The 26,979-nt window shown below is 38.9% G+C and overlaps 1 protein-coding gene across 4 annotated transcripts in view; it reads right to left on the minus strand.

Moving 5' to 3' along the window:
- Nucleotides 1-26,979, minus strand: part of ARHGAP10 (Rho GTPase activating protein 10) — a 337,434-nt gene that overhangs the window by 38,985 nt on the left and 271,470 nt on the right. For all 4 annotated transcript variants that reach the window (XM_064383837.1, XM_064383836.1, XM_064383838.1 and 1 more), the window contains one exon: nt 14,481-14,631. In XM_064383837.1, the coding sequence (XP_064239907.1) occupies nt 14,481-14,631 (151 nt within the window). The remainder of the gene's footprint in view (nt 1-14,480; nt 14,632-26,979) is intronic.

A 26,979-nucleotide genomic window follows, 5' to 3' on the forward strand; every position in this document is an offset into this window, starting at 1 on the left:
CATTCAGGGCAATGAAAAGGAGAGTGGTGTCTAGTGTCAGAAACAGAACTGCCAAACTCATTTCATGTATATTCTGGCATAATTTCTACTCTGCTGGGTCTGGATTGCTATTATATACCATGCCAAAAAGTAGTACCTAATGCTACACTGAATAGCGAAAACTAAAATAAGTCAAAACTTTTATTTTCCTACCCCAGTTCAAATGCTTTTCGACTTGACGCTGTAAATAAAACCTAATTCTTAACAATGAATGTGGAGGTGACCTATATAAATGAAGTTAAACCTGTCTAAGAGCTGGTGAAAAGCTTCAGCCAACATGGGAGATGGAACCAACAACTGGATTTTAAGATTGACAGAGATCAAAGGATACAGCTGATATCCATTCTTTAATGATCTGGTGCTTGGAAAGAATAGAGTGCACCATACTGTTTCCTCAAATGCAGTAAATACAGGTCAAAGTATACTACTTAATCACTGAAAAAGGAGATATCTCAGAATGTCATATTGGATCAGAACAATGACCCATCTAGTAAGGCATTCTGTTTTAAGAAGGACATCCAAAGATGCTCTAGCTGTCCACGGCCTCTTCCTTCCTACCCAAGTCTTAGAAGTACATATATCCACTTGCCTTCAACTACTGGGATGGTAGTTTGTCATGGACAGTCAAACATTCAAGTCTTCCAATTCTGAATAAGGGAGCATGACTTCCAGAAGAGTTTACAATTTATTATTGCCCCAAAGGCAGAATTACAGTTTTGTCCAGTATTTTGATTTTGCATCTTGTCCCTAGCACTCCGTAATTATTAGCTTGCGGAAACTGGGTAACCAGATCTTCAAACTTACTGTAAGACTGAGGGAAACTGGAAAAGATCATTACCAAAGAACACAGAAAAACCACCTTTCTCACCTAGCTGGATTACCTAAGACTGGTTTTTTCCAAGTAGCCCACTCCTTGGTTGTTAAAGAAAACTGAACGGGCTTGTTTCTTCACAGCTTACCCAGAAGCTTAGCTGGACCAAAATGTCATGGTGTTCCAGGACCTCGTCTAGGTGGAAGTTGTAATCTATACATGGAATGACCAGTGCATGAAGAGCAGTCCAAGCAGCATGGCTGAGAAGGGACAAAGTCAGGTCCAAAACCCAATCAACGCCTAACCAGCCAAAGAAAACCTGGCACTCCCCCTCCATCTTTCCCTATGCTAGTCACTATGTATTAGTCCATTCTCACGCTGCTAATTAAGACATATCTGAGACTGGGTAGTTTATAAAGTAAAACGGTTACCTGACTCAGTTCAGCATGGCTGGGGAGGCCTCAGGAAATTTACAATCATGACAGAAGGAGAGGCAAACACGTCCTTCTTCACATGATGGCAAGAAGAAGAAGTGCCAAGCAAAAGGGAAAAGCCCCCTTATAAAACCACCAGATCTCCTGAGAAGCCATGTGATACCACAAGAACAGCATGGAGGTAACCACTCCCATGATGCAATCACCTCCCACTGGGTCCTTTCCACAACATGCGAGGATTATGGGAACTACAATTCAAGATGAGATCTGGGTGGGGACACAGCCAAATTGTAACACAACTTCAACTAAAATGGCTCAGGAATTGAAGTGAGATAACTTTCTTCATGAAGCACTATCAACAGAGACACTTAACAGGTAAGATCTACGGAAAGAAACAGTCCAAAGCAAGACAAAAATTAAAGTTGAGATATTTTTCAGGCCAGATATTTATTCTCATCCTCCACAAAACCTAGGCCAGGGAATTCTATCATATTATCTTAAACATTAGTTTTCCTTAACTGAAAAAGTATACACATGCACACAGTTCCTTTATTAAACAAATTAGAATAGTAAAGACAGGTTACAGAACACTAAGTCTGACTTTAAAACGAAACCTTTTAAATTGTGAATGTACGGGGTATCTTAAAAAAGAAAATCAACTCTACGCTACCATCCAAAGGAAATTCTTCTTTACTGTCCAGAGATTGTATGATTACTGTTTTAAAAAAAAAAAAAAAGTCCAGATTCTTTATCAGAAAATCGTAAGTCTTACATTAGAGAAAAAAAAAGGTGAAAGATTAAAACATTAACCCTGCCAACTGCCCATTAAGGGAAGAAGCTAAATGTGTTTCTCAGCGGGGCAGGTGCACTGAGATGCACGTTATAACTACCCCATGGTAGGGAGCTTCCTAAAGTCCTACTTAGCCCAACGCTCAGTTACACTGCAAGCTCAGGTAATGCCATCTTAGGCAGGGGGCAGAGTGACCACGCTCCTCCCATTTCATTTTCCCTCTGAGACAAGGCAAGCCATAATGGGAACCATGACAAAGCTAACTAATGTACAGATGAATGACAGTCAGTTGCTAGGTAATAATTCACTTGGCTAATGTATCTGAAATCGTCTCTAGAAAAAGAAAAATGTGACTTCTCAAGAAAATAGCTTCCTACTCCCCAATCCCAAAAGCACAGAAACAAAACTACAAACAGATCTGCATGTCCCTCAAAAATGAAAAGGCAACTCCTGAATATAAATTAACATGTCACATTAAGGCATGAAAAGATGATGAAATCACCATAAACTTAAGAAGATTTTATTTTATGTTGCCCAAAGATTTAAAGAAATTAAGCATAACGATTGCCCCAAAAAGCTACTATGACAGCTAAAATATGCCAAAGTACACGCCAGGAAAAGCTGATGAGAGAATCAGCTGTTAAAACCAATCACGTGACAAAACATACAGACCCCATTATAAAGTTATAGCAACAGCTAATAGGCATCAGGTTACAACTCCAGAAACCACCTCTACCTCTTGCAAAGGTCGATGGAAATCTGCAGCAATTCAATTATAAAGCAAGTAAGACCAGTTCAGTTGCAATGTCAATACAAGTCAAAGCAAATTGCTTTGCTCTATAAAGCAAAGAGCATTTTTATGTCATAATCACACTCCTGGGGCATTATTTAAAGACTAAAATTTTTGTCTACATAAACAAAAAACATAACAACCAGGTGCTATTATTCTTAGGAACCAAAAACTAATCAGATACTTATCAAACTGTCTTCCATAAACTTTGAGGAAGCTGCCACTTTGACAGCTCAGGAAATGTAGAGCACTGTGCTCAAAGCACAACCTCCAGTCTAGCTGAGACAATGAGGGCTGCCAGACTCCTTGCTTTTCACCTGTCCTCCCTTAGCTATTCTCACCTAAGGAAAAGGAAAGTTCATTATTATTAATTGCCAGATGGAGGCCAGGCCCAGTGACTCACACCTGTATTCCCAGCACTTTGAGAGGGCGGGTAGATCACCTGAGGTCAGGAGTTTGAGACCAGCCTGAACAACATGGTAAAACCCCATCTCTACTAAAAATACAAAAAAAAAAAAAAAAAATTAGCCGGACATGGTGGTGAGGGCCTGTAATCCCAGTTACTCAGGAGGCTGAGGCAGGAGAATTGCTTGAACCTGGGAGGCAGAGATTGCAGTAAGCCAAGATCGTGCCACTGCAGTAAGCCAAGATCACGTCACTGCACTCCAGCCTGGGCAACAAGAGCGAAACTCTGTCTTAAAAATGAATAATTGCCAGAGAGAGATGTGAGTTACCAATAAACCTAGGTATAATGTGGGACAAAAATAACCAAAAATAAAAGACTAAATTACATTTTATTTGAAAGCATACCAAACATAAAAGCATATCTGAAGCTCTTCTGCTTCAGATATCAGGCTCTCAAGAAAATATAAACTAAAATTATTCAATATATACTATATATTGGCTGGTTTACATCCATTAATTCAGTTGTTATTGGCAAAAACCATGTCAAAATTTTATTGTCCAAACTTGTGAGGCTTAGAGGGATGTGCTGAGAGAAAATTAAACCCAAGTTTGTTTAAATCCAAACTTAACCACAAGCAAATTAACCATTCAATAAAACTCTTTGTTGCCTAAGTATTTCCAGTAATAGGGACCCCCAAAATGCCAGGACAACGTGACCATGAGAGAGCAGCCTGGGCAAAAGGTGAAAGATACATGAAGTCTAACAGGAAAACATGAGGCAGTAAGAGAAAGTCATTTCAGTCAGTGCCAGTGAAGTCTCTCCGGCCAGCTCATGTTAAAGGGACTCCATTCCCTTTCTTTCCAAAGTCTGCTTCTCATTCTTTCCACTTCAAAATTTTAAATGTATACCCAACACACCAAGTATGAAACACAGCTTGCTTCAGAGTTAAGCTGAAACGTTTGTAAACTAAACATATATAAATGTATGTGGTATGTACATGTGTATTTATATGTGTGTCTTATAAGTAATACACTACAGACACAAGTAGGAAATACCAATATGTATAAAGAAAATCACCAACTCTTACCATCTAAGGATAACCATTGTTATAACTGATCATTTTTCCAGATATACTTGTATGCTTATAGTACATTTAAATACAAAGTTTTTTCTTTAAAAGTGAGATTATTTTTGAAAGTTCCATTTTAAAACTTTTTTCATTCAAAAGCATACTATACATTAGTTCTATGGAAACATCTTTTATCATCCCAGGATGGCTAGAAGCCTATGTGTGGCGAGTAAGACATCTGCATCATCTGTGTTTGGCTGGGCTGAAGAATAAAAGGTCCTCTTATGAGTACATCCATTTAACAGAATGAAGAAAATACTATACAGCAGTGAAAAAAGCAGAAAACTCTCTTTGCACTGACATAAAAAGCAACACAAGTTATACTGTAAAATTTTAAACAAAAAAGGTACAGAACTGACTCTTCAGTGCAGAAGAGAGTAAATAAGAATCCATATTCATATTTGCTTATTGTGATGGTTAATATTGAGTGTTAACTTGACTGGCTTGAAGGATGCAAAGTATTGTTCCTGGGTGTGTTGGTGCGGATGTTGCCAAAGGAGATTAACATCTAATCAGCTGTAAGAGCAGCTAGAATAAGGCTGGCAGAAGAACGTGGAAGGATCTGACTTGCTGAGTCTTCCAGCCTTCATCTTTCTCCCATGCTGGATGCTTCCTGCCCTCGAACATGAGAGTCCAAGTTCTTCAGGTATTGGACTCCTGGACTTCACCAGTGGGCTTTAGGCCCTTCAGCCACAGACTGAAGGCTCCACTGTCAGCTTCCCTACTTTTGAGGTTTTGGAACTCGGACTGGCTTCCCTGCTCCTCAGCTTGCAGACAGCCTATTGTGGGACTTCACCTTGTGATCATGTGAGTCAATACTCCTTAATAAACTCCCCTTCATATGTACATCTATCCCATCTGTTCTGCCTCTTTAGAGAACCCTAATACACTTATATATAAAGAATTCTAGGATAGATAAGAAACTATAGGTCGAACCATATAAAACTGGTGATATTCAATCATGTTCGGCATATACCAATAGCAGTTTCACGAGGTACAAACTTGCTAATAACTGATCATCAATCCAATTTACATCTCTACTCAAGTAGAATTTCAGAAACTACAAGTTGAACTACATGAAATTCTCAATGATTACAATGTTTGACCTACAACATATGAGGGCGGAACATTTGAAATTGCTGATATTAGATAATTTTTTGACCTACAAGATGGCAATTTTATGTGGCTCAACCCATGAACACGAGTGGTTCAGATCTGGCTTGCAGATGCAGGCACTGAGTCAATAGCGTGGAGTGGATCTTTCCACTTTGTATCTATAAAAAGATTCTTTTTGATTCTTCAAACATGGGAATATATTATTTACCTTTAATTTAACACAAAAAAAAAAGAAGGGGAGAGGAGTAGGAGGAGAAAAAAGAAAACTAACAGCAAAATCTCATATATTCAGGCAGCATCAAATTCCAAATTGTGTTCACTTTCCAAATTTCTAACAGCCTGTTAAATCATCAAGTACCCGAGATATCCTCACTACAACCAATCCAAGACCAGATGTTTGTTCATTTAGGTTAAGTGGTTGCATAAATTACAACAAGATGCTTTTGCAGTACTTAATATCACTGAAGTAAGATGGGTCACTTCCCTCCCATCTCTCTCATAAAAAGCAAACCTGGACTTTTCTCCTGGAGGACCTATGCTTGTTACAGTGTTTTATGTCCCACATTTAAAACCACAGTCTTCCCTGGTCCTTCCTTCTCCTTTATCTCCTGATTCAGGACCACAGCTCTGACTCCCTTACAACACTAACCATTTCTTTAATGGAAAGACTAAGAATCATTCATAAAATTAAAAAATAACAACATTAGAAATGCATAGAGTATCTCTGAAGGGACCCACAAGACAAACAGCAATGTGTGCTGACCAGGGAAGAGAAGCTCATAGTTGCCCTTATGTGCAGCACTCTAGCAGAGTAAGAACCCAGACCCTGGAATCAGACTGCATGGGTTCCATCCTAACTCTCTCACAGAGATGGGTGAGTAACTGGCCTTCGCTATGCCTCAGTTTCCTGAACTATAAAATAGGGATAATAATACTACCCTTAGGATTGTTCTGAATATTATCTAAGATTAATAAATATTACCAATATTACAGTACTTGGTATATAATATGCTAATATGTAACTGTTCAATGTTACTACTCTCCAAATTTTGTATCATGCTCCTGGCTGAACTACTAAACATTTTAACAAAAAGAGTATACTTTTAAAATAGCCAAGATAATAGAGACTTAATCACTATTTCTCTTAAAGAGAAAAATTAAAAACCATTACCATCATCACATTTCATGCTCAAAAACTTGTGCTGCTAATTTTAAAGACTATTAGCAGATCCAAAATGCCAGCCTCAAAATTCATTTTATTTTCTTGTTGGAGATGGGGTCTTGATGTGTCACCTAGGCTCAGTGGTGCAATCACGGCTCACCACAGCCCAATCTCCCAGGCCCAAGTGATCTTCCTACCTTGGCCTCCCAAAGTGCTGCAATTACAGAAACCAGCCACTGAGCCTGGCCCCAAATTTCATTTTAATAGGCTTAAAGGGTTTTTTTTTTCTTTTTTCAACTAAAGGTGACTGTGTAACCCTTCTTAGTACAGCCTGAGAAGGCACAGAGGAAGGTAGAATCAACATGCAGAGGGAACCAGGCTGCAAAGATGCAACCCCGAGCTAAGAAAAGCCAACTGGAGACAAATGATAAATACGAGGAGCATTCTCTGGCACTGACTCAGTCTTGCATCATTTCTTTTTCCTCAACAGCTTGTAAGAATTCAGTAAGCAAAACTGAACTGGCCACACGTTTCCTTTGTTATATTAATTGTACACGACACTCTTAGATCATCGTCATTTAATCATGGGCCATTGAGTTTTCTGAGCAATAGAAGTCACCTGGAATTGACCACACAGAAGTACCTTCTCCCTCAAGATTTCTGCTCATCTTTCTGGCTATCAGAGAAAACGTTTCAAATCAGTCACTCTTGACAGCCTTAAAATTCCATTTCATTCAGGATAAACAATACTTTGGTTAGTTTGAAAAGATGTTTCTTAGACAGCCCAGCTACCTCCTACGCCACAAGAGTTTCAAAGGGGGCTGTAAAGAGAGTGACAGCTGCTTGAATTCAGAACTAGAAATTAAAATAAAAGCTATTAGAAGTGAAGAAAAAGCTCACTCCACAGGGACACAGGCTTTAAAGAATTTTTCTCTCTTCTATAAATTCAAGTTACCTGCCATGAACTTATTTTCACCACGGAAGCAGCTATGTATTTTTTTAAGGCATTAAATAAGCCTTTTTTGTCCTCCTTCAGAGAAAGGGGTAAATGTGCATCCCACACAGAAGCACAGTTAAGATTACATAGGAAGCAATAGAAGAAGTTGCCTTTTACTTTGTCACTAACATTGGGCGGGGGAGCACGGAGGGAGGTTTCTGGGGAGACATCAACGCAGGGGAGGCAACCCACATAATTTCTAGGCACGCCACAACTCAATTACAGCCCTGAATTTTCTGGCTGCCTTTTCCAACCCATTGATTTCATCATTGTAAAAGTGAGTTAAGAAATAATCTGTCTACATATGCTGTCACACATTCAAGCCTGGTCTTAGATTAAACTTCACAACACAGTAATTCCATGTCAAGGAATCATAACATTGCTGTGACGAGATGGCAAGAGGCTTCCGGGCTTGAGAAGTTATTACCCAGAGCCCACCTATGAAATGCCATGCAAAAAAAAAATTGATAAGAATGGAGAAAAGACAGACTGCCATCTTAAGACCAAGATCTGCTTGGCTCAGTTACCTGGACTGATTATATAATTCTTTATCAAACTGATAGCATGTTTACAAGGAAACATCAATAGCTACAGAATGTCAACGAAAATCCATGCCAACAATGGTTTTCCAGTGGTACTTTTCACACTTCCACGTAGTTTGCATCCTGCTAACATCATGGGAAACACAGGGTAGTTATAATTCACTTATGAAAGCACATTTTCATAAAGAGGCGTTCTACAGATGCTCTCTTGGGAACTGAGATTACAGAGTGCACAGCTGCTGTGAATGTCAGCTATCCAACCTCGGCTTCTAATGAAATAAAGGTCTCACTGTAGTGAGTGGCCTCCCATCCCTTAATATGAGCCTATGGATGAATGTGGATATATGTGCCTGTGAGGTAAAATAGGAGAAAAATGAGCTCTACTTTGCTCATGGTTATTAGACTGCTCTTTTTCTAAGAAGATGGAACATTTTAGTAACTGTTTACTATTTCTCTCTTTCCACTGACTTTCCATATATACTATTTATACCAAGACATTCCACACTCTTTTTTACTAAATCTATTTTTCAAAGCAGTTACAGATAAGAATACATATTGAACACACTAACAAAATGTCATGTTTCCTTCCTTTTGATGGAAAGATGGTCTATTTTTAAGCTGCAAGGAAAAAACTGATGACAAAAACAAAAACATAAACACAATGATAGATTTTCCTATGAGCCTAAACTGTGGCTAATAATGTCCATTTTATCTGTCTTGATCTCCCCATCTAGTCAGTTAAGAAGTCCCCAATTCACTTTAACATCTCTCCCAGATATCCATTTTATTTTTGCTTCCTAGTGCTAATTCAAGCCAACATCAACCTCAGCCTAAATTACTTCATCAGCCTTTTACCACAGCTGCCTTTCGGATTCCTACTGGCAGATTAAGTCAGATTAAGTTCCTTAAATGTTGTTTTCAAAATGTTATAACTCTTCTCCCGTGCTGAAAAATATTCAGTGGTTCCTCTTACCATTTTAAAACTAAAGTGCCTTTCCCTGGCTTTAAGAATGTTACCCTGCAGCAGCAGCTCGAGTTCGAGTGCTTGCTATGTGCCAGACATTATGCTAAACACACAACTGAACCTTCTCAACCATCCTCAGTAGTAGATACTATTATTACCCTGATTTTGTAGCTAATAAAATAGATTTAGAGAGGATAGGCAATTTGCCCACGAGTATAGCGTTAGAATACATATTCCCCGGCCCAGGCTCCAATCCACCCATTCATCCCCCTTAGGCTGTCTCTCCTAGGTCTGGCCAAGTCTTCCATATCAGGTCCACCTATCATTCACAATCTTCAACGTTGTCCCCTTCTAATTAGGGGTTCTCCCCCTGCCCTCACACCTGACTCTGGCTCTCTACTGATGCCATGCCTCAGTCAAGCTACTTCCCTCACCTGAAACCCTTTCCCTCCCAACTGCCAAAATAGCTCATTTCAAGGAAACCAGAAAGCCTCCCCTACAGACTTCCTTTCCTCAGAGCTAGCACTGGGCACTTATTGCCACGTTGTTTTATATTTCACTACAGTGATGAACAGAATGGGAATAGAAAATCAGCTCCTTGAAAGGAAAAACTGTGTGGCAAGTTGTGGAGAATATAAAAGCTCTTCAACAGATATGTGGTATAATTCTGATTTTCATATCTAGTATAATAAAAACCACTAATAAATGGCAGAGACAAAAAAAAAAAACTTCCAAATGGCTAACAGCATTCCATTGTTTAGAATTAAAAATCTACATTTAAAAAGACCTCACAGTGGCCTGGCTTCTAGTTTTCTATTCTCTTGCTCATGCCTCAAAATCGAACTAGATTCTTTCAACCTACCTAAGATGGCTAATTTATACCATTAGTATTGCTCTCGTTGATGTGTGATATTTAAATTTTAGTTAATTATTCAAAGTTCTAATGCGATATTACTCAGGCTGAAAGGACCTCTATATATGACTTATTTGCCCTACTTTGATTTTAGAGACTCATCCAGATCAAGGTATGTTCCTACGTAGGACCCAAGGAAAGGATCACGTCTCATTGCTTATCCATCTCTTCCCCACTCAACAGTAGTATTTTCACTTTTTGCTGAGAAGGCTCTGTATCCTCATCATGGTATCTACCACGCTGTAGGACTACAATAACACATGCTCAACAAAATGTGCTGCAGTTAGCACATTCATGATCCAAATGTTAAAGTGCCAACCCGTCGATACCCAAGTAAGACCAACACTCAAATGCTATTAAATCCTGCCAATTGGCTTGCAAGATGATTTTGTTTTCAACTCGCTATAAGTCATATTTTTTTAAGTTGCTAAATAAGTAAGCTGCTATATTATGTTACAAAAGAAGACAGGCACAGAATACTTAATTACACAAGAAGATACATATAAAACCCAGTTCTGTAAATGTCTAGTTCTGTTTAAAATTAGAGCTAGCATAAAGAAAGAGATTCAGATGGTAATCCTCTTCTCCCCAACTCCCCAAATCTTTGCTTAAAATTTCTTTTGCCTTGAATGAAAAATAACAAAGATCACTTTGATCTCATATAGGTTCCTGAACTTTCCTTGTATTTGGGGGAGCTACAACAAACACAACAGCCCCTCTTTATGTAAGAGACTGTAAGGACGTGCATTTGGGGTGGGCGAGAGAAAACGCACACACAACATATACTTAACATTGTTAGGGTTATCTTACTAGTAGTTCTAAGGAAATAAAAACATGGGATATAACTTGAAAATGAAATGAAAGCAAACCTTTGATTTCTAATCTTCTTTTTACCACTTAGCAGTCTACCTCATATTTTGCTTTTTCATAACTGACTTAGCCAAATCTACTCAGCTTTGATGGTCATGAGATTATGAAACGCTATATGAAAAATCAGCAATATGGCTTCAACAAAATAAAAGATGAGAATCTCAAAAAGATTTAACAGCTGCTCTAATTTAAGAAAACTAACCCAATACTATATCCATTTTAGTTCATATTAATCACCAATAAACATCCTTAAGCAAGTAAGTAGAATTTTAAAGTCTTTTGCAAGTAAGTTTAATATTATTTAATCATATATTACAAAGAAAAATAATGAGCATACACAGTATGACTATGGCTAAATGTGCCAATGCCAATGGAAGTCTTTACCAAAGTAAAGATACTCAGTTTATTTAATTCAACTGGTCATCCCTCAACTGGGAGTTGGGGTGAGGTTGAATGAACATAACAAAAAGCATGTCTCACAGCAGAGGATCTCCCCTCCTGCTTCATGCAGGCTGGGTTTTCCTGCATCCAGGCCTATCCTACTGTGGCTCATGCTCTAACAGGCTAGCTGACTCTTCGCTGATGTTTTTTTGATCTGCCTGATGTTGAACTGAAACCAGTTCCTAGTGCGTTCCAAGATTGGCTGTTTGGGACATCACATAGCTTCATATGCTACTCAATGTAGAAGAAGAAATAACATACCACAAACCACTTCACTCAAACACCAAATCTCTGACCAAATCATAGGGCTGAAGAACATCTCCAGTCAACCAAGCCAGTTCCTCGAATCTTGGCAGATAGTCTACCTAACTTTAAAGCAAAAACTATTCATCCTGGATTTAATTAAGTCAAATTTAACTTATACTACAATGAGTCAAGGGGGTCAGCATATTCATATACACATTTTCTATCTGTCCCATAAAAACTAGAACATTTGGAAAAATAATCAACCAAAGTTGTCTATAATGCATGTTTTAGCCCAAACTAGATTAACATGGGAACTCACTTCACTACTAACAATAAGAAAAAAATACGGAAAAAATATTAAACCTTTTGAAACCTTCAAGTTATTTTGACTATTATATGATTCAAGCTACTTTAAAAAAAAATTAAGTCCTAATGACAATATACCTTCTTTTGAAAGTAAAGTTTTCAATATGCTAAGTGACTTTCAATAACATGAATAGTTTTTTTAGTATTCTTTCCCTGTATGCTTCCTTTCAAAGAAATGTATTCGCTTTTCTTCATTTTCTTTTTTTCTATAATATGTAAAACATAAAAGACTACAACAAAATACAGACCCTACTTTGTTCTCTCTGAAATAACTTTTTTTTCACACAACTAAATCTTAACTACAAATAACTGAGGGCAAGGGAGAATAATAGCTTTAAGTTGACTTATCATATGACCTCTAAGATAAGATAAAATCACTCTATGATCAAACTTAAGAGTTTTCCTGATTCTGATGACTTAAAAAAAAATCCCAAAGTTGCAATGAAGAAGGATGAATATAAAGCTATAAAATACTTCATAAAGTATAAAAGTCACTTTGTGACCAAACTTAAGAGTTTTCCTGACTCAGACAACTTTCCAAAAAAACAAAAAAAAAAACACTATGTTGCAACCAAGGATGAATATAAAGCTATCAAATACTTCATAAAATACAAAATGTAGAACAAATCATATAAATAATGAATGTAAAAACCAGACTAAAGAAGTTGAGTATCTGACAATCTTTTCCCTTAAAAATCAAGTGATTGTAATGAATTATCTTATCACCTACAAGTTAGGAAGTCTATGATTATCCACTAACTTGAGTGTTCCCATAAGAGATGGTGCCAAATACCACTACAGAAGCTTCTTACCATTAATAATCACTTAGCAATCCAATGATCAAAAGGTGAATCCACTAAATAAATATGACTGGATATTATGATTCCATTGCTAAGAACATCAAAATAGTAGAAGTGATCCTAAGACAAAAATGTCCTTCTTTAACCATCTCCCTCATGAAACACAGTCAATTCCATTTTGCTCAAGGGCCAATGAGCCATTTGAGGTATTCTGTGCCCTCTTGATTTCTTTTTCCTTTCCTACTTACCAACATTTGCTTATTTCACTATTTATTAACACTTCCACCAGAGGACAAGTGAGATATAAGAGAAGGTGCAATTCAAACCAGTCAGTTTTACTCCTTATTAGCAACTCTGCTGAGAAAGAATGAACGTGAGAAAGAGACAGAATTAAAAAGTTAGCTGGGATCAGGTCTAAAAGGAAGTTCTGAAATTATAGCTTAATTTTGATGATTCCTGCCCTTCCACTGGAAATTAAGTATCTGATTGTAAAATGAGTATTTGTATCATATGTACTTATGTCTTAAGCAATATAAAAGAATCCCAGAACGTTTTAACCCCGCTGTGTCATTACAGGAGGCATTCCGAGTCTTCCTAGAGATACCTGTAAGTCAGGTGAGCTGAAGACAGTTGTCACCTGCTTTCGTGAATCTCTGGACATTAACCACCTGGTCATGTGCACATGCAGATACCTATGACAATGGCACTGTATTTGTTCCCATCCTCATCCCCTTCCTTCCTCTGCTAATCATCTCACACTTTCCAATTTTTTTTTTAAAAACGGACCAGAAGAAGAAGAATGAAGTCTACTTTCAAATTCAGCAAATGTTCCCAATAAAGAGAAAGGCCTCACAACACAAGTCACAGCTTCAGGCTGCACGCTGAAAACCCAGGTTTGGATACCAGAATCATCTTATTCTCACACCAATAACCACATGGTTACAAATCAGCAATGGGAGGCCTGTGCACGGCTCCCAGTCTTGTTTTGTATGGATCAGTGTTGAAAACTCAGATTTCTAGGCTCTGTAAAAACTGGGCAATCTGGCAACACTGAAACAACACGGCCACATGGCAATGATTAGCTGGCACAGGGTGGCTCGGATGGGACGCGAGAACTTCCACTGGTCAGGGTTCCACTGCAGCCCAGTTCCCACAAGCCTGGCCTGGGTAGGCAGGTCAACTTGCCACGCCTGTCATAAGCAGCAGCATTCTGCCTGATGAGAAAGTCAGAAAAATGGGGCAAGTAAGACACACAAGCTGTAAACGCCTGTGCGATGGTGAACTGTGCCTTTAATCTAGATGCATTTAACATGAGACTCCATCCGCTTCCCTCATAAGAGATCTGCTTTAATTTTAGTTCCCCTTCCATTTGTCTCAGGGTTATGTAACCTCACAGGAGGTCACACAAGTCTCCGAAAAAAGAAATTTAAGCTGTCTTTTAAAAATAAAAAAAGAACCATGCATAACAAAGACAAACAAAACTGAAACTTGTGTTATCTCCCTGACAAAAAAGCTTCATTCTCCCTGTTAATCTCAAAATTATAATCTTAAGGGAAGAAGAAATTAAAACACAGATGACAGAAAACTGTGGCCTGCCCTGAGGACATATGATATGCCATACTCTCAACATGCTGTCAAGCAAAAAAATATCATTAGCATCTTACTATCTTCCAGCTCAAGACAAAGATTGTAGACGGCCACGGGCCTCTTGGTTCTCTGGCCTTGTCTCTTCGACTGCCTTGGTGGTGCATTCGGGGGTGATGACGACAGGCAGGTGGGCTCAGGGAATGTGGTATCAGGCGGTGTCCGAAAAATCTGCCATCAAAGCATAGAGGACATGAATTACTTACCATGAACAGAAACCTGTATGCAAACCAGTATCACAACATTTGATCTGGAGTTCATTCAATTCAGGCTAGAGCCCAAAATCCATTCCTTCCAATGAAGGGAGGAGGTCATAGCCTTTTTTTTTTAACAGAAGATTCCAAAATAAAAATATCTGATTAAATTTAAGTCAAAACAACATCAGATTGTTACACATCAAATAAGTCATTTCAAAACTAAACAAGTACAACTATCTTTAGCAGGTATAGACAGTACCACAGCCCTTCATCTCCAAAGGAAGCAGCCAGGATAAAACATTAACAACAAATATTCCCTTAAATTTTACAGAAGGTTATATTTATACCAAAACGTTGGTCTCAGTTTTTTCCAAACTACGTAAACAGAAACAGATGACTGCAAATACTTTTTACACATTTAAAAATAGCCGATGCTTATGAAATTACCTTTCTAGATTTCCATTTATATTTTTCATAAAATGTTTTCTAGATCTTATCAATTCATTTAATACCCTCTAACCCCTCTTTTATTTCCCCTTTCATTTATGAAACCCAGAATATTAGCACCTTAATTTATCTACAATGTCATTCATGTATCAGTAATAACAACATTAATTAAAATCTGCTGCTCCTTTGCTTAGCAAATTTCTTTTTAGAAAACCAATTTGTGCCACAAGGGAAAGTGTATCATACAGAAGTGATTGATAATAGACCCTCCCTAGCTGCCGAGACCTCAGTTCAAAGGTTTCTTTCCAACAAAACTGCAGGCCCTTCATCCTTCGATAAAGTCATAAAGTAAAATACATTAGAGATACCAACATAACAGAAGCTGCACCTCCAAAGGTGCACATTTTGGAGCTGCACCTCCAAGGGTTGACATTCCTCAGGTGGAAGCAGAAAACAGGAAGAAAGCCAGTTAGCTTTAAACAAAACATGAATATAAAACCCTCAAATAGCTAATGTATTCAGGGCTTAAAACTGAGAGGGCAGGTTGATAGGTACAGCAAACCACCATGGCACATGTATACCTATGTAATAAACCTGCACGTTCTGCACATGTATCCCAGAACTTAAAGTATAATTTTAGGAAAAAAGTACTGTGTAAATGTCCCACAGCTGTTTTATATATTTTTAATATTAAAAGAAACAGTGGCACAGAACCTGTTACAAGTGAGGGTGTATCTCTTACATACGTGTATTGCTGAACAACCAACAATGATGTTGGAGTTTTACTTGAACAGTCTAAAAGTTCACACTTAAAAACTATTATATACAATAAAAATAAGCTATTTCAAGAGAGCATTTCCTTTATAGTCCCATACTGCCCCCTCATGTGTAAATGAAATTTTTAAAAAATGATTTAAATTACTATAGACAAATATGTGCCAGTGAACATTCAATTTATTGTTCCAACTGGTAACCTGCTAACACCACGTTTCCACAAAATCTGTGTTCCAGTAGGCCACTCTGGTCAACAGCAAACTACTATCTGCCTGAAAAACCCTCTGCTCCCTGGACTACCATCCACAGCTGGGTTTACTGCCATCTGTCATTGTTCAGATGTAAGAAGGTTGTGGGATGGTGGGAACAGGAGAGCAGTTAGGTTGAGAAGTTCAGGAGAGCAGTTTGGTTGAGAAGTCCAATAATAGTGAAGGAGAGAAGAAAAAAGCCAGGGAACATGACTCCAATGGCGAAAAAAAAGGTACCTGTAACCAACATTTAAAACAGCTCCCTGGCTTACCTATTAGTATGTTTGATGTTTACAAATACAGCCGATGGCTCCAGGATGTTACCAGAATAGAAAACCAAACCATACACAGAGCCAGTATATCCAAAGCATAAATTAGCAATGAAAAAGTTATAATCCAACAACTGGTGCTGGATAGATGACAACCTTCCAAACACACCTCCTTCTAGGATCATACTGACTGGAATGGTGCAAATGCTGAAAACAGTCCCACCTCTTTCCTCCAGTTTGAAGTAAGGGTGTTGGGGAAAGGGTGTAGGAGGTGAGACATGGAGGCAACCCCAATCTGCAGAGCCAGACTACCAAGCAAAATGAGACCCTGCTGAGGACTGACCTTAGTCCTTCCCAGCACCTCAGTCCAAATCCCAGGGCTGGGTCCACCCTGGGCTGGTCTCCAGAAATCTTAGGCACTGTTTAGCTCACATCAGAGTATTTTGGAATGGGGACCAGTCTTTGGGGTCTGTTTTGTTTTCTTTGGTTTACATCTTAAAGCTCCCCAGGTGATTCTTTTGTGTAGCCAAGACTAAGAAACAGTGATTTAGATATAGGCATTCCACAGTTATTTTACACTTGTCTCGGATGAACAAAAGTCAAAATCAAAACACCAGAAAATGCAAGTGTAAATGAGTTCAACCATTGTGGAAGACAGTTTGGTGACTCCTCCAAGATTTAGAAACAGAAATATTAATACCATTTGACTCAGCAATCTCATTACTGAGTATATACCCAAAGAAATGCAAGTCATTCTGTTATAAAGATACATGCACATGTATGTTCACTACAACACTATTCATAATACTGAAGACATGGAATCAACCCAAATACCCATCAATAATAGACTGGATAAAGAAAATGTGGCACATATATACCATAGAATACTATGCAGTCCTGAAAAGAAACAAGATTCTGTCCTTTGCAGGGACATGGATGGAGCTGGAAGCCATTAACCTCAGCAAACCAATATAGGAACCAAACAAAACAAACACCGCATGTTCTCACTTATAAGTAGGAGCTGAACAAGGAGAACCCATGGACACATGGGAGGGAACACACACTGGGGCCAGTCAGGTGGCAGGCGGAGGAAGAGCATCAGGAAGAATAGCTAATGCATGCTGGGCTTAATACCTAGGTGATGGGTTGACAGGTGCAGCAATCACCATGACAAACATTTACCTATGTAACAAACCTGTACATCCTGCACATGTACCTCAGAACTTAAAAGTTGAAGGGAAAAAAAATTCATAAAATTTGGCACTGTACACACATAATCAATTCCTTGGACCTTGCCAAGTCCTAATGAGGCATAAAGTATGTCTAAGATTCTAAACACCAACCACACCCTCAATAAGCTCTATGTTGTATAGGCTGAACATCCCAAATCCAAAACTCTGAAATCTGAAACACTCCAAAATCTGAAACTTTTGAGTGCTGAAATGACACTCAAAAGAAATGCTCATTGGGGCATTTTGAATTTCAGATTTTTGTATTTGTAATACTCAACTATTACACATAATACAAATATTCAAAATAAAAAAAAAATCAAAATTCATAATACTTCTGGTCCCAAGCATTTCTATTAAGGGATACTCCACCTGTATTAGCATTTGAGAAAGCTACTGGCATCCCAATTAACATGACTAGCAAATCACAGATGCTGATCTGAAATAGCACTATCCTGGCTTTTAAATCTTAGCAGCTATGGAAGTTTAGACATATTTCCTAACACAGTGTGTCTCATCTTCTCATGTGTATAATGAGAACCACAATGCCTGTACTATAGAGATTAAGTGACAACATGTTTATAAAGTGTTCAGCACAGTACCTGGCACACAGTAACCAGAAATAAATGGTAGCTAGTTGCATTTGTAATATAACTGTAACAGTAAACAATTATAAAAATTAATTCAGACCCTCATGACTCCATTCAACTGCTGTTTTAGAAAGCACTAATTTCTTGGAGTCTTGAGTATTCCCCAAATTCAGTGCTTTGAGCCAAGTTATTCTAAAGTGCTCTGGAAAAGGACATCAAGCAATGGGCTAAAGAAAAGTAACAAATGGAGCACCTTTTCAAAATCCCCAGGTAATCTAGAATCAAACAATTGTTTCCTATATTTATTTCTGCACTTTAGCACTGAAATTTTGGATATAAATTACTTCCTAGCTCATTTAATACATTTAACATTTAATAAATACCTGCTAGGTGGCAAGATTTCTCATAAGCAGTTTAATAATCTCAACAGCCTTTGAGGTAAGTACTGCTCCCCACATTTTACAAATAAGAAAAGCTCAAAAATTAAACAATTAGCACAAGTCTCCACGGTTTCAAAATGGTAGAGTTGGCATCCAAAGTCAGCTTTTATTCCAAAGTGCCTGCTGCCAAACTATAAAAATATTATAGGTTTATGAAACAAACAACATTTAATTCTTAGGGGAAAATATCACCAGCTAGTACCATATCTGTTTAAAAAGAGTAAAATGGGGAATAGCTACATAAACTCACCATCACTGTGCTCTACCGTTCTGAGAAGGCATTACCTTCATATGCATTTACTTTGTCTTTCAATGCCCCAGTTCTGAAGCCTTTTTTTTTTTTTTTAAATGATACAAAGCCATACTCTGATGGTCTCCCTGAAACACCAGGAATGACTTAAAGGGACATTGCTTCCAGATCTACAAGAAGAGCAAATAGCAAAACCATTTACTTTAAAATTCTGACCTGTGACTTTGGCAATCAAATTCTAGAAGATAACATGTAGCTTATCTTATTCTACATTGCCAAGACGTGTGTCATCTCTAAATATAATACTGATTTGCCAATTCTAGAACCACTGCCTGAATGCAAATTCTTCTGAGCACCCAGGTCTCTTTCTAAGATTATCCAGCTCTCCCAACTTTCCTGGCATCACACCTCTTGTTCTAGGAGAGATGAACTCATCTTAAGCAATATTGAGAATCAAGAGATTACATCTATTTAAAACTTATTTTTCTTCCCTAGGGTAAAAATTGCTTCCCGGCACCTACATATTTACAACATAACAAAAACTCAAATCTGATAATCCAATGACAAAAAACACTTCACGCGTAGGCATGCCAGGTAAAGAAGTGCTTGCTTACTTGGGTCTCCTAAAAGTGCCAGCACAAACAGAAGTCTGGCACTGCTGTTCAGAGTTACAGACTCCTCAGACACAACACAGTAGATGTTTATTCCCATGGGACTCAGCCATTTATATAAATCCCTCCCCAAGTCCTTCATGCTCTGCTACCAGGGGCTACATGTGGAAATGACTGCACCACTTCTGCCAGAAATACTTTGCTGACGGTCTCGAAAATTTTGCTTCAGCATACAACTCAAACCTGCAGCATTTGATGCAAGATGGTCTTGTTTCAGAGATCAAACGAGATGGTCTCCGAAAATTTTGCTTTAGCATACAACTCAAACCTGCTGCATTTGATTCAACTGAATTAATAAAAACTCAAGTCCACAGTATCTATCTACCTGTGTAATGATATCACACTTCCTCTCCCTGAATTCCTTTACATACACACACACTCTCACACACATATATATATATATGGTTCCTGGCTCATAACTATCACAGCTCTTACAATAATGTTGGGATGTTTTAGCCTTAGAAGCAGGCCTGAGAAAACAGAATCAATCTCTCTCTCTCTCTCACTCTCTCTCTCTTTCTCTTTCTCTCTCTCTCTCTCTCTCTCTCTCAAGGAAGGTCAAGAAATTCTCTGACCTTCCTTGTCTGACTGTAGGTCATAAGACCTCCATTTCAGAAGGGGTCTCACTCCATATTCTGGAAGAGGGAATGCTGTACAGAGAGGCCAAGAAGAATCTGAACAGTCAGGCATTGTTGGGTTTCTCTATCTCAGTCCATTAGCAATTGTACAATTGCTACAAGGATACAATTTTATTGTACCCTTTTTGTATAATTTTATTTCTGCTTGGTGGTCAATCATGCCCATCCAATAAAGTCTCCATAAATGGCCCAAGAGGGCAGGGTATGAAAAGCTTCTGGAGAGCTGAACACAGAGGTTCCTGGAGGGTGGTGCACCAAGGCGAGGCATGGAAGCTCTGCGCCCCTTCCTCCATAGCTCACCCTATGCATCTATCTGTATTCCTTGCAATATCCTTTATTTTATTTTTACTTCTCTGAGACAGAGTTTTACTCTGTCACCGAGGCTGGAGTGCAGCAATCTTGGCTCACTACAATCTCCACCACCCAGGCTTAAGTGATTCTCCTGCCTCAGCCTCCCAAGTAGCTGGGATTACAGGCGTGCACCACCACACCCAGCTAATTTTTTTTTTTAGTAGAGAGGAGATTTCACCATGTTGCCCAGGTTGGCCTCAAGTGATCTGCCTGCTGTAGCCTCCCAAAGCGTGCAATATCCTTTATAATATATCAGTAAATGTGTTCGAGTTCTGTGAGCCACTCTGGCAAATTAATCAAAACCAAAGCAGGGGTTGTGGGAATCCCAAGTGGAAGCCAGTCAGTCAGAATTTCTGGATGCCTGGACTTGCAACTGGCAGGCAGTCTTGGGGAATAAGCCCTCAATCTGTGGCATGTGACGCTACCTTCAAGTAGACAGTGTTAGAATGGAATGGGAGGACACCTAGCTGGTGCTCACTGTAGAGCTGATTGCTTGCTTGGTGTATGGGGAAACCCCCCACACATCTGGACAAAGACATTTTCTGTATTGATTGCTGTGGTATAACAACAGAGGAAAGAGAGAGATCCAAGATGGCTGACCACTAGCAGCTCGGGATTGTAGCTCCCAGTGAAAGTGCAGCGAATGAGAGGACGCCACACTTTCAGACAAATTTTTGTTGCTCACGGACCAGGAGATTCCCAGCGGAGGAGCCCCATGGGTCGCCAGCACGACTCTTGTGGCCAGAGTGGCCGTTTTGCTGGCGCCTCAGCGCGGCAGTTCTTGGTGCAGAGTGAGTGGGACTGGGTCCCCTTTTGGCCGATTCCCAGGCAGAAAAGCACCATCAATCTTAATACCGCTGTTTCCGCCGGCACAGTGGATTGCTCAGATTTCAGCGCTGGGAATCAACAAGTTGAACATCCACTCAGAAACCTAATTTGAAAGTCAGAAATCACAAAGTTGACAGGTGGATAAATTTACAATGATGGGAAGAAACCAGCATAAAAAGGCTGAGAATACCCAAAATCAGAATGCCTCTCCCTCTAAAGGGGATCACAGTTCCTCATCAGCAATGGAACAAGCCCTGATGGAGAAGGAGTGTGTTCCATTAACAGAAGTAGGCTTCAGAAGGTGGATGATAAGAAACTTCTGTGAATTAAAAGAACTTGTTCTAACCTAATGCAAAGAAACTAAGAACTTTGAAAAAAGGTTTGACGAAATGCTAATGAGAATAGACAATTTGGAGAGGAATATAGGTGAATTAATGGAGCTGAAAAACACAACACGAGAACTTCGCAAAGTATGCACAAGTTTTAACAGTTGAATTGATCAAGCAGAAGAAAGGATATCAGAGGTCGAAGACCAACTTAATGAAATAAAATGAGAAGTCAAGATCAGAGAAAGAAGGATAAAAAAGAATGAGCAAAGTCTCCAAGAAATATGGGATTATGTGAAAAGACCTAATCTACGTTTGATAGGTGTACCTGAATGTGATGAAGAGAATGAATCCAAGTTGGAAAATACTCTTCAGATTATTCAGGAAAACTTTCCCAACCTAGTAAGACAGGACAATATTCAACTCCAGGTAATACAGAGAACACCACAAAGGTATTCCTCAAGAAGACCAACCCCAAGGCACATAATCGTCAGATTCATTAGGGTTGAAATGAAGAAGAAAATACTAAGGGCAACCAGAGAGAAAGGTCAGGTTACCCACAAAGGGAAGCCTATCAGACTTAGAGCAGATCTCTCAGCAGAAACCCTACAAGCCAGAAAAGAGTGGGGACCAATATTCAACATCCTTAAAGAAAAGAACTTTCAACCCAGAATTTCATATATAGCCAAACTGAGCTTCACAAGCGAAGGAAAAATAAAATCTTTTGCAAACAAGCAAGTACTTAGAGATTTCACCATCACCAGGCCTGCTTTGCAGGAGCTTCTGAAAGAAGCACTATACATATAAAGGAGCAACCAGTATCAGCCTTTCCAAAAATATATCCAGCTAGCATCAAATGGCAGTATTAAACTCATATATATTATTAACTGGATAAAAAGCCAAAACCCATTGGTACACTGTATCCAGACCCATCTCACATGCAACGATACACAAAGACTCAAAACAAAGGGACAGAGGAAGATTTACCAACCAAACAGAGAGCAAACATAAATAAATAAAAAGCAGGAGTTGCAATTCTCACCTCTGATAAAATAGACTTTAAAGCAAGAAAGATCAAAAGAGGCAAAGAAGGACATTGCATAATGGTAAAAGGATCAATGCAACAAGAAGAGCTAATGATCCTATATATACACGTACCCAATACAGGAGCACCCAGATACATAAGACAGTTCTTAATGACTTATAAAGAGACTTAGCCTCCCACACAATAATAGTGGGAGACTGTAACATCACATTGTCAATATTAGACTGATCAACGAGATAGAAAATTAACAAGGATATCCAGGACTTGAACTCAGACCCGGAACAAGTAAACTTAATAAACATTTATAGAACGCTCCACTTCAAATACACAAAACATACATTCTTATCAGTACCATATCACACCTATTCCAAAAGTGACTACATAATTGGAAGTAAATCATTCCTCAATAATTGCATAGCATTTCACAGGTTTAAATGAAATATTGGTTGGCTGCTTGTTTGTTATTTTCTTCCCTTATTCCTTCCTGTCTCCATTTTAAGCACAGTTATTGGCATAAAAGAGGTTTCCAATTCCCATTTTTAGACTGCATTCTAGCCTGGGCAATAAAGCAATACTCCCGTTCTCTCTCCCTCTTTCTCTTCTTTTTTCTTCCTCTTCTTCATTCTTTTTTTTTTCTTTCTTCCTTTTTTCTTCAAAAAAAAAAAGAAAGAAAACTAAATTTCCCTGAATATGCTTCATGTTATAACTTTGACTTAAAAAAGAACCCCAGAGGAAAAAGCAATTTGCATTTTTTCCCTCTTTAAGTCTTTTCTTTCTTTCAGAGACAGGGTTTTGCTCTGTTGCCCAAGCTGGAACACAGTGGCACAATCACAGCTCACTGCATCCTTGAACTCCTGGGCTCAAGCACTCCTCCTGCCTCAGCCTCTTAAGTAGTTAGGACTTGGGGTGTGTGCCACTACAACCAAATAATTTTTCATGTTTTTGTAGAGACAGAGTCTCATTCTGTTACCCAGGCTAATCTCAAACTCCTGGTCTCAAGTGATCCTCCCACCCCAGCCTCTCAAAGTACTGAGATTACAGGCACAAGTCACGGCATCTAGCTCCAGTAATTCTTTTTTAAAAAGACGTTTTCTACCAATGAGTACCCTGGTCCTTATTATGATAGGAAGATTATGTCTGTATATTCCTGACATCTCAAATAATAACAGTACCAACTTTTGGGTACTTGCCACATGCCTGACATTACCGCAAGTCTTTGATTTAGGAAGATTCGAACCAGCTTCCCTCACTCCACTGCACATGTCTGGGCCACTGCGTTCCATTGCCTCCAACATCACTCAATCATACCAAGCCCCATTCACAGTGTGACCTCTGTGCTGATGTCCTATTTCACAGAACTATACTTATCCATAAGCAGACAGAGGTATTTCCAGAAGACAGCTAGAATCGACGCAGACTCTCCAAAGTTAACACATAAAGGAGGGACAGAAATCAAATGTCCAATCATCTTTCTAAAATAGCATAGTTACGAAATGGCCAAAGAAGATTTTCAGTTTTAGAGCCTACAGGTTTAAACAAACCCTGATCACCTTGGGGTTGCGTTACTAGGTTGGTTCCAAGGTAACCCGACTTCCACCTACAACTTAACCTCAGAGTAGCTACTATGTGAACAGTACACGGAGAGAACTGAAAACCTTTTCCAGCTCTCTGTCCTTGAATCACCATGACTAAATATGGATCCTTTCTAGAAAACTTAACTAGAATTAATGACAGGGTCTGACAGTAAAATACCAGTTGGGTTCAGGCTTGAGGCCAGAAATATTCTAAGGCTTCATGTTTGTTCTAGTTCATTAAAACTCAGAATCTTGGAGCTGGAAAGTATCCTGGTTATCCCTTAGGCCAACCCCATTATTTCACAGTTGGGCAAACTGAGACCCTGTGGTTAAAGGTTTGCTCATATTCACACAACTAGTCAGTGGCAGAGTCAGGCCTCAAGGCCAACTGCTACTTCCTATCTTGCTGGCTCTGACCCTTTCTTTCCAACGAAGTACCCTTCATGCATGTACTTCCTCTCTGGGGCAGATTTTGCTGAACAACTAAAATTCCTCACAGCGATTTCCTATGCATTATAGATACAAGAGTTTGACAGTAGAGCAAGTTAAGGGTCCTGTTTGGAGTCCTGCTGCTATCTCTCAGTATGAGGCCCTCTCTACCATGTCCCAGGAGATGGAGAAAGGCAGCCAGGAGAAAAGAGAGGGAAGAAGGGAACAGGAGACAGTCCCCTGACAGGGCTCATCCATCCTACAGGCTCAGGCCCTGACTTAGCATGAGCTTTTCGAAAAACATCTTCAACTTTGGTTTACAACTAAAAGAAGAAACAAGTATGTTTCTGCAATATATCAAATTGGTAGACCTTGTTTTTCCTTTTTTTTTTTTTTTTTTTTTTTTGAGGCAGAGTTTTTTGCTGTTGCTCTTGCTGCCCTGGCTGGAGCCAATGGCACTATCTCGGCTTACCATAACCTCCACCTCCTGGGTTCAAGAGATTCTCCTGCTCCAGCTTCCCAAGTAGCTGGGATTACATGTGCGCACCACCACATCCAGCTAATTTTATATTTTTAGTAGAGACAGGGTTTCTCTATGTTGGTCAGTCTGGTCTTAACTCCCGACCTCAGGTGATCTGCCTGCCTTGGCCTCCCAAAGTGCTGGGATTACAGGTGTGCACCACCGCACCAGGTTGAGTTTCTGTTTCTCTAAATTTTTTTAGGTTTTATTTCAGGAAACATTTTCATACCCCTTTCCCAAGTTCCAGTGGGACGTACCATGTTGATTTCAGTAGCACTCTACACGCAAAATAGAGTGATACATAATCAAGTTTGTTTTTTGCATTAAATATTTCAGCACATTGACAAGCTTTATCAATTGGACTTCATAAAGTACAACACACTCCAGAACTACTCCACCCATAGGCATTTTCAGTGCCACTAACTATGGACACAACATCAGTACCTTCCTTCTTCCAGTGTTTCACGAAGACCAAGAGTAATAACTTTGATACCATGCTCAGAACCAAATGGCATTCAAGAAATTTTCAAATTTTCACTACATAAACTTTCTCCCCATCTACATAAGGTGAACCTCTTCTGATTAAGCCAAAGCTGCATCACTGTTACGTTCATGGTGTGAACATATATCCCCAATTATAAGATGTTGTTTTCTGGTTTGCAAATCTTTAAAAACACTCCAGGTGCCACTTTATCAATTTGCACCTGCAAACATTTGGAAAACACAGCATATGATTTCTGAAGTTAGAAGGATACACTTCTCCAAATATAGCTGTAATGTTGACTTTCATAACCCAAATGTCTACAAATACTCTTTGGTGAATAAAAAGCCGAAGCCGTTTTTTCAAATGTATCCTTTGCTCACATGCAAACAAAAAGTTTACATTTCAGTGATAAACGCCTCGAATAACATTAATAAAATATACTCTATGTCAACTATAAGGCATACTCCACACACGACATTCCTTTTTTTCTCCTCCTTCAATGTTGATTACTTCTTTTGAGGTTCCTTTTCTTCTCTCTTTTCACCCTTCTTTCTGAGCCTCGAGCCTCCCTTAAAAATCACTGGGTCCTACTAGCAGCACAGCAGATGAAAACACAGTAAATGTAGCACTGGCAGTCCCAAAGACCTGAGGATCCCCAAGAAGAGGACTTCCTCCCCCGGGCTAGTAAGAACCCCGATAAAAAGGAGTCCTCCTTAAATGACACTGGTCAAACTTTAACTTGAGTGTAAGTAAACACATTTACAACTAACTGACTCATCATCTTATGAAATTTCCAACGTGAATGATATTTTTCTTTTGGAATACAAGCCACAACCCCTAGTCATTTGGGCAGGCTAGAGTAACTTTTCCTAGAAAGAAAAAATAAGTCATAGACCTATTCATTCTTCAAAAGGAAATGTGTAAATTTTAGTCACAGTGAAGAACACACCTCTTGAAGGCATGTATATGTATTTATCAGAATCATCTGAAACCTTTTACAAATATGCATGTTTACAGGAATGGCTTACATATTTAAGAGAAAATGCAATATTTTCTTTTTTTCGTTTTCTTTTTTCGATTTTAGCTCTCACAAAAATAAAATGCCTAAAGCAAATCCATGTTTTGAAAGTGGTCAATGGTGGCACTTTAGGACAAGCTGAACTGGGGGTGGGGAGCGGATTATTATCAGCCTTCATACTGAATCACTGT

The sequence above is a fragment of the Aotus nancymaae genome, unplaced genomic scaffold, assembly GCF_030222135.1.
Source record: "Aotus nancymaae isolate 86718 unplaced genomic scaffold, 86718_ANA_hifiasm-v0.15.2.pri h1tg000033l, whole genome shotgun sequence".
NCBI lineage: Eukaryota > Metazoa > Chordata > Mammalia > Primates > Aotidae > Aotus > Aotus nancymaae.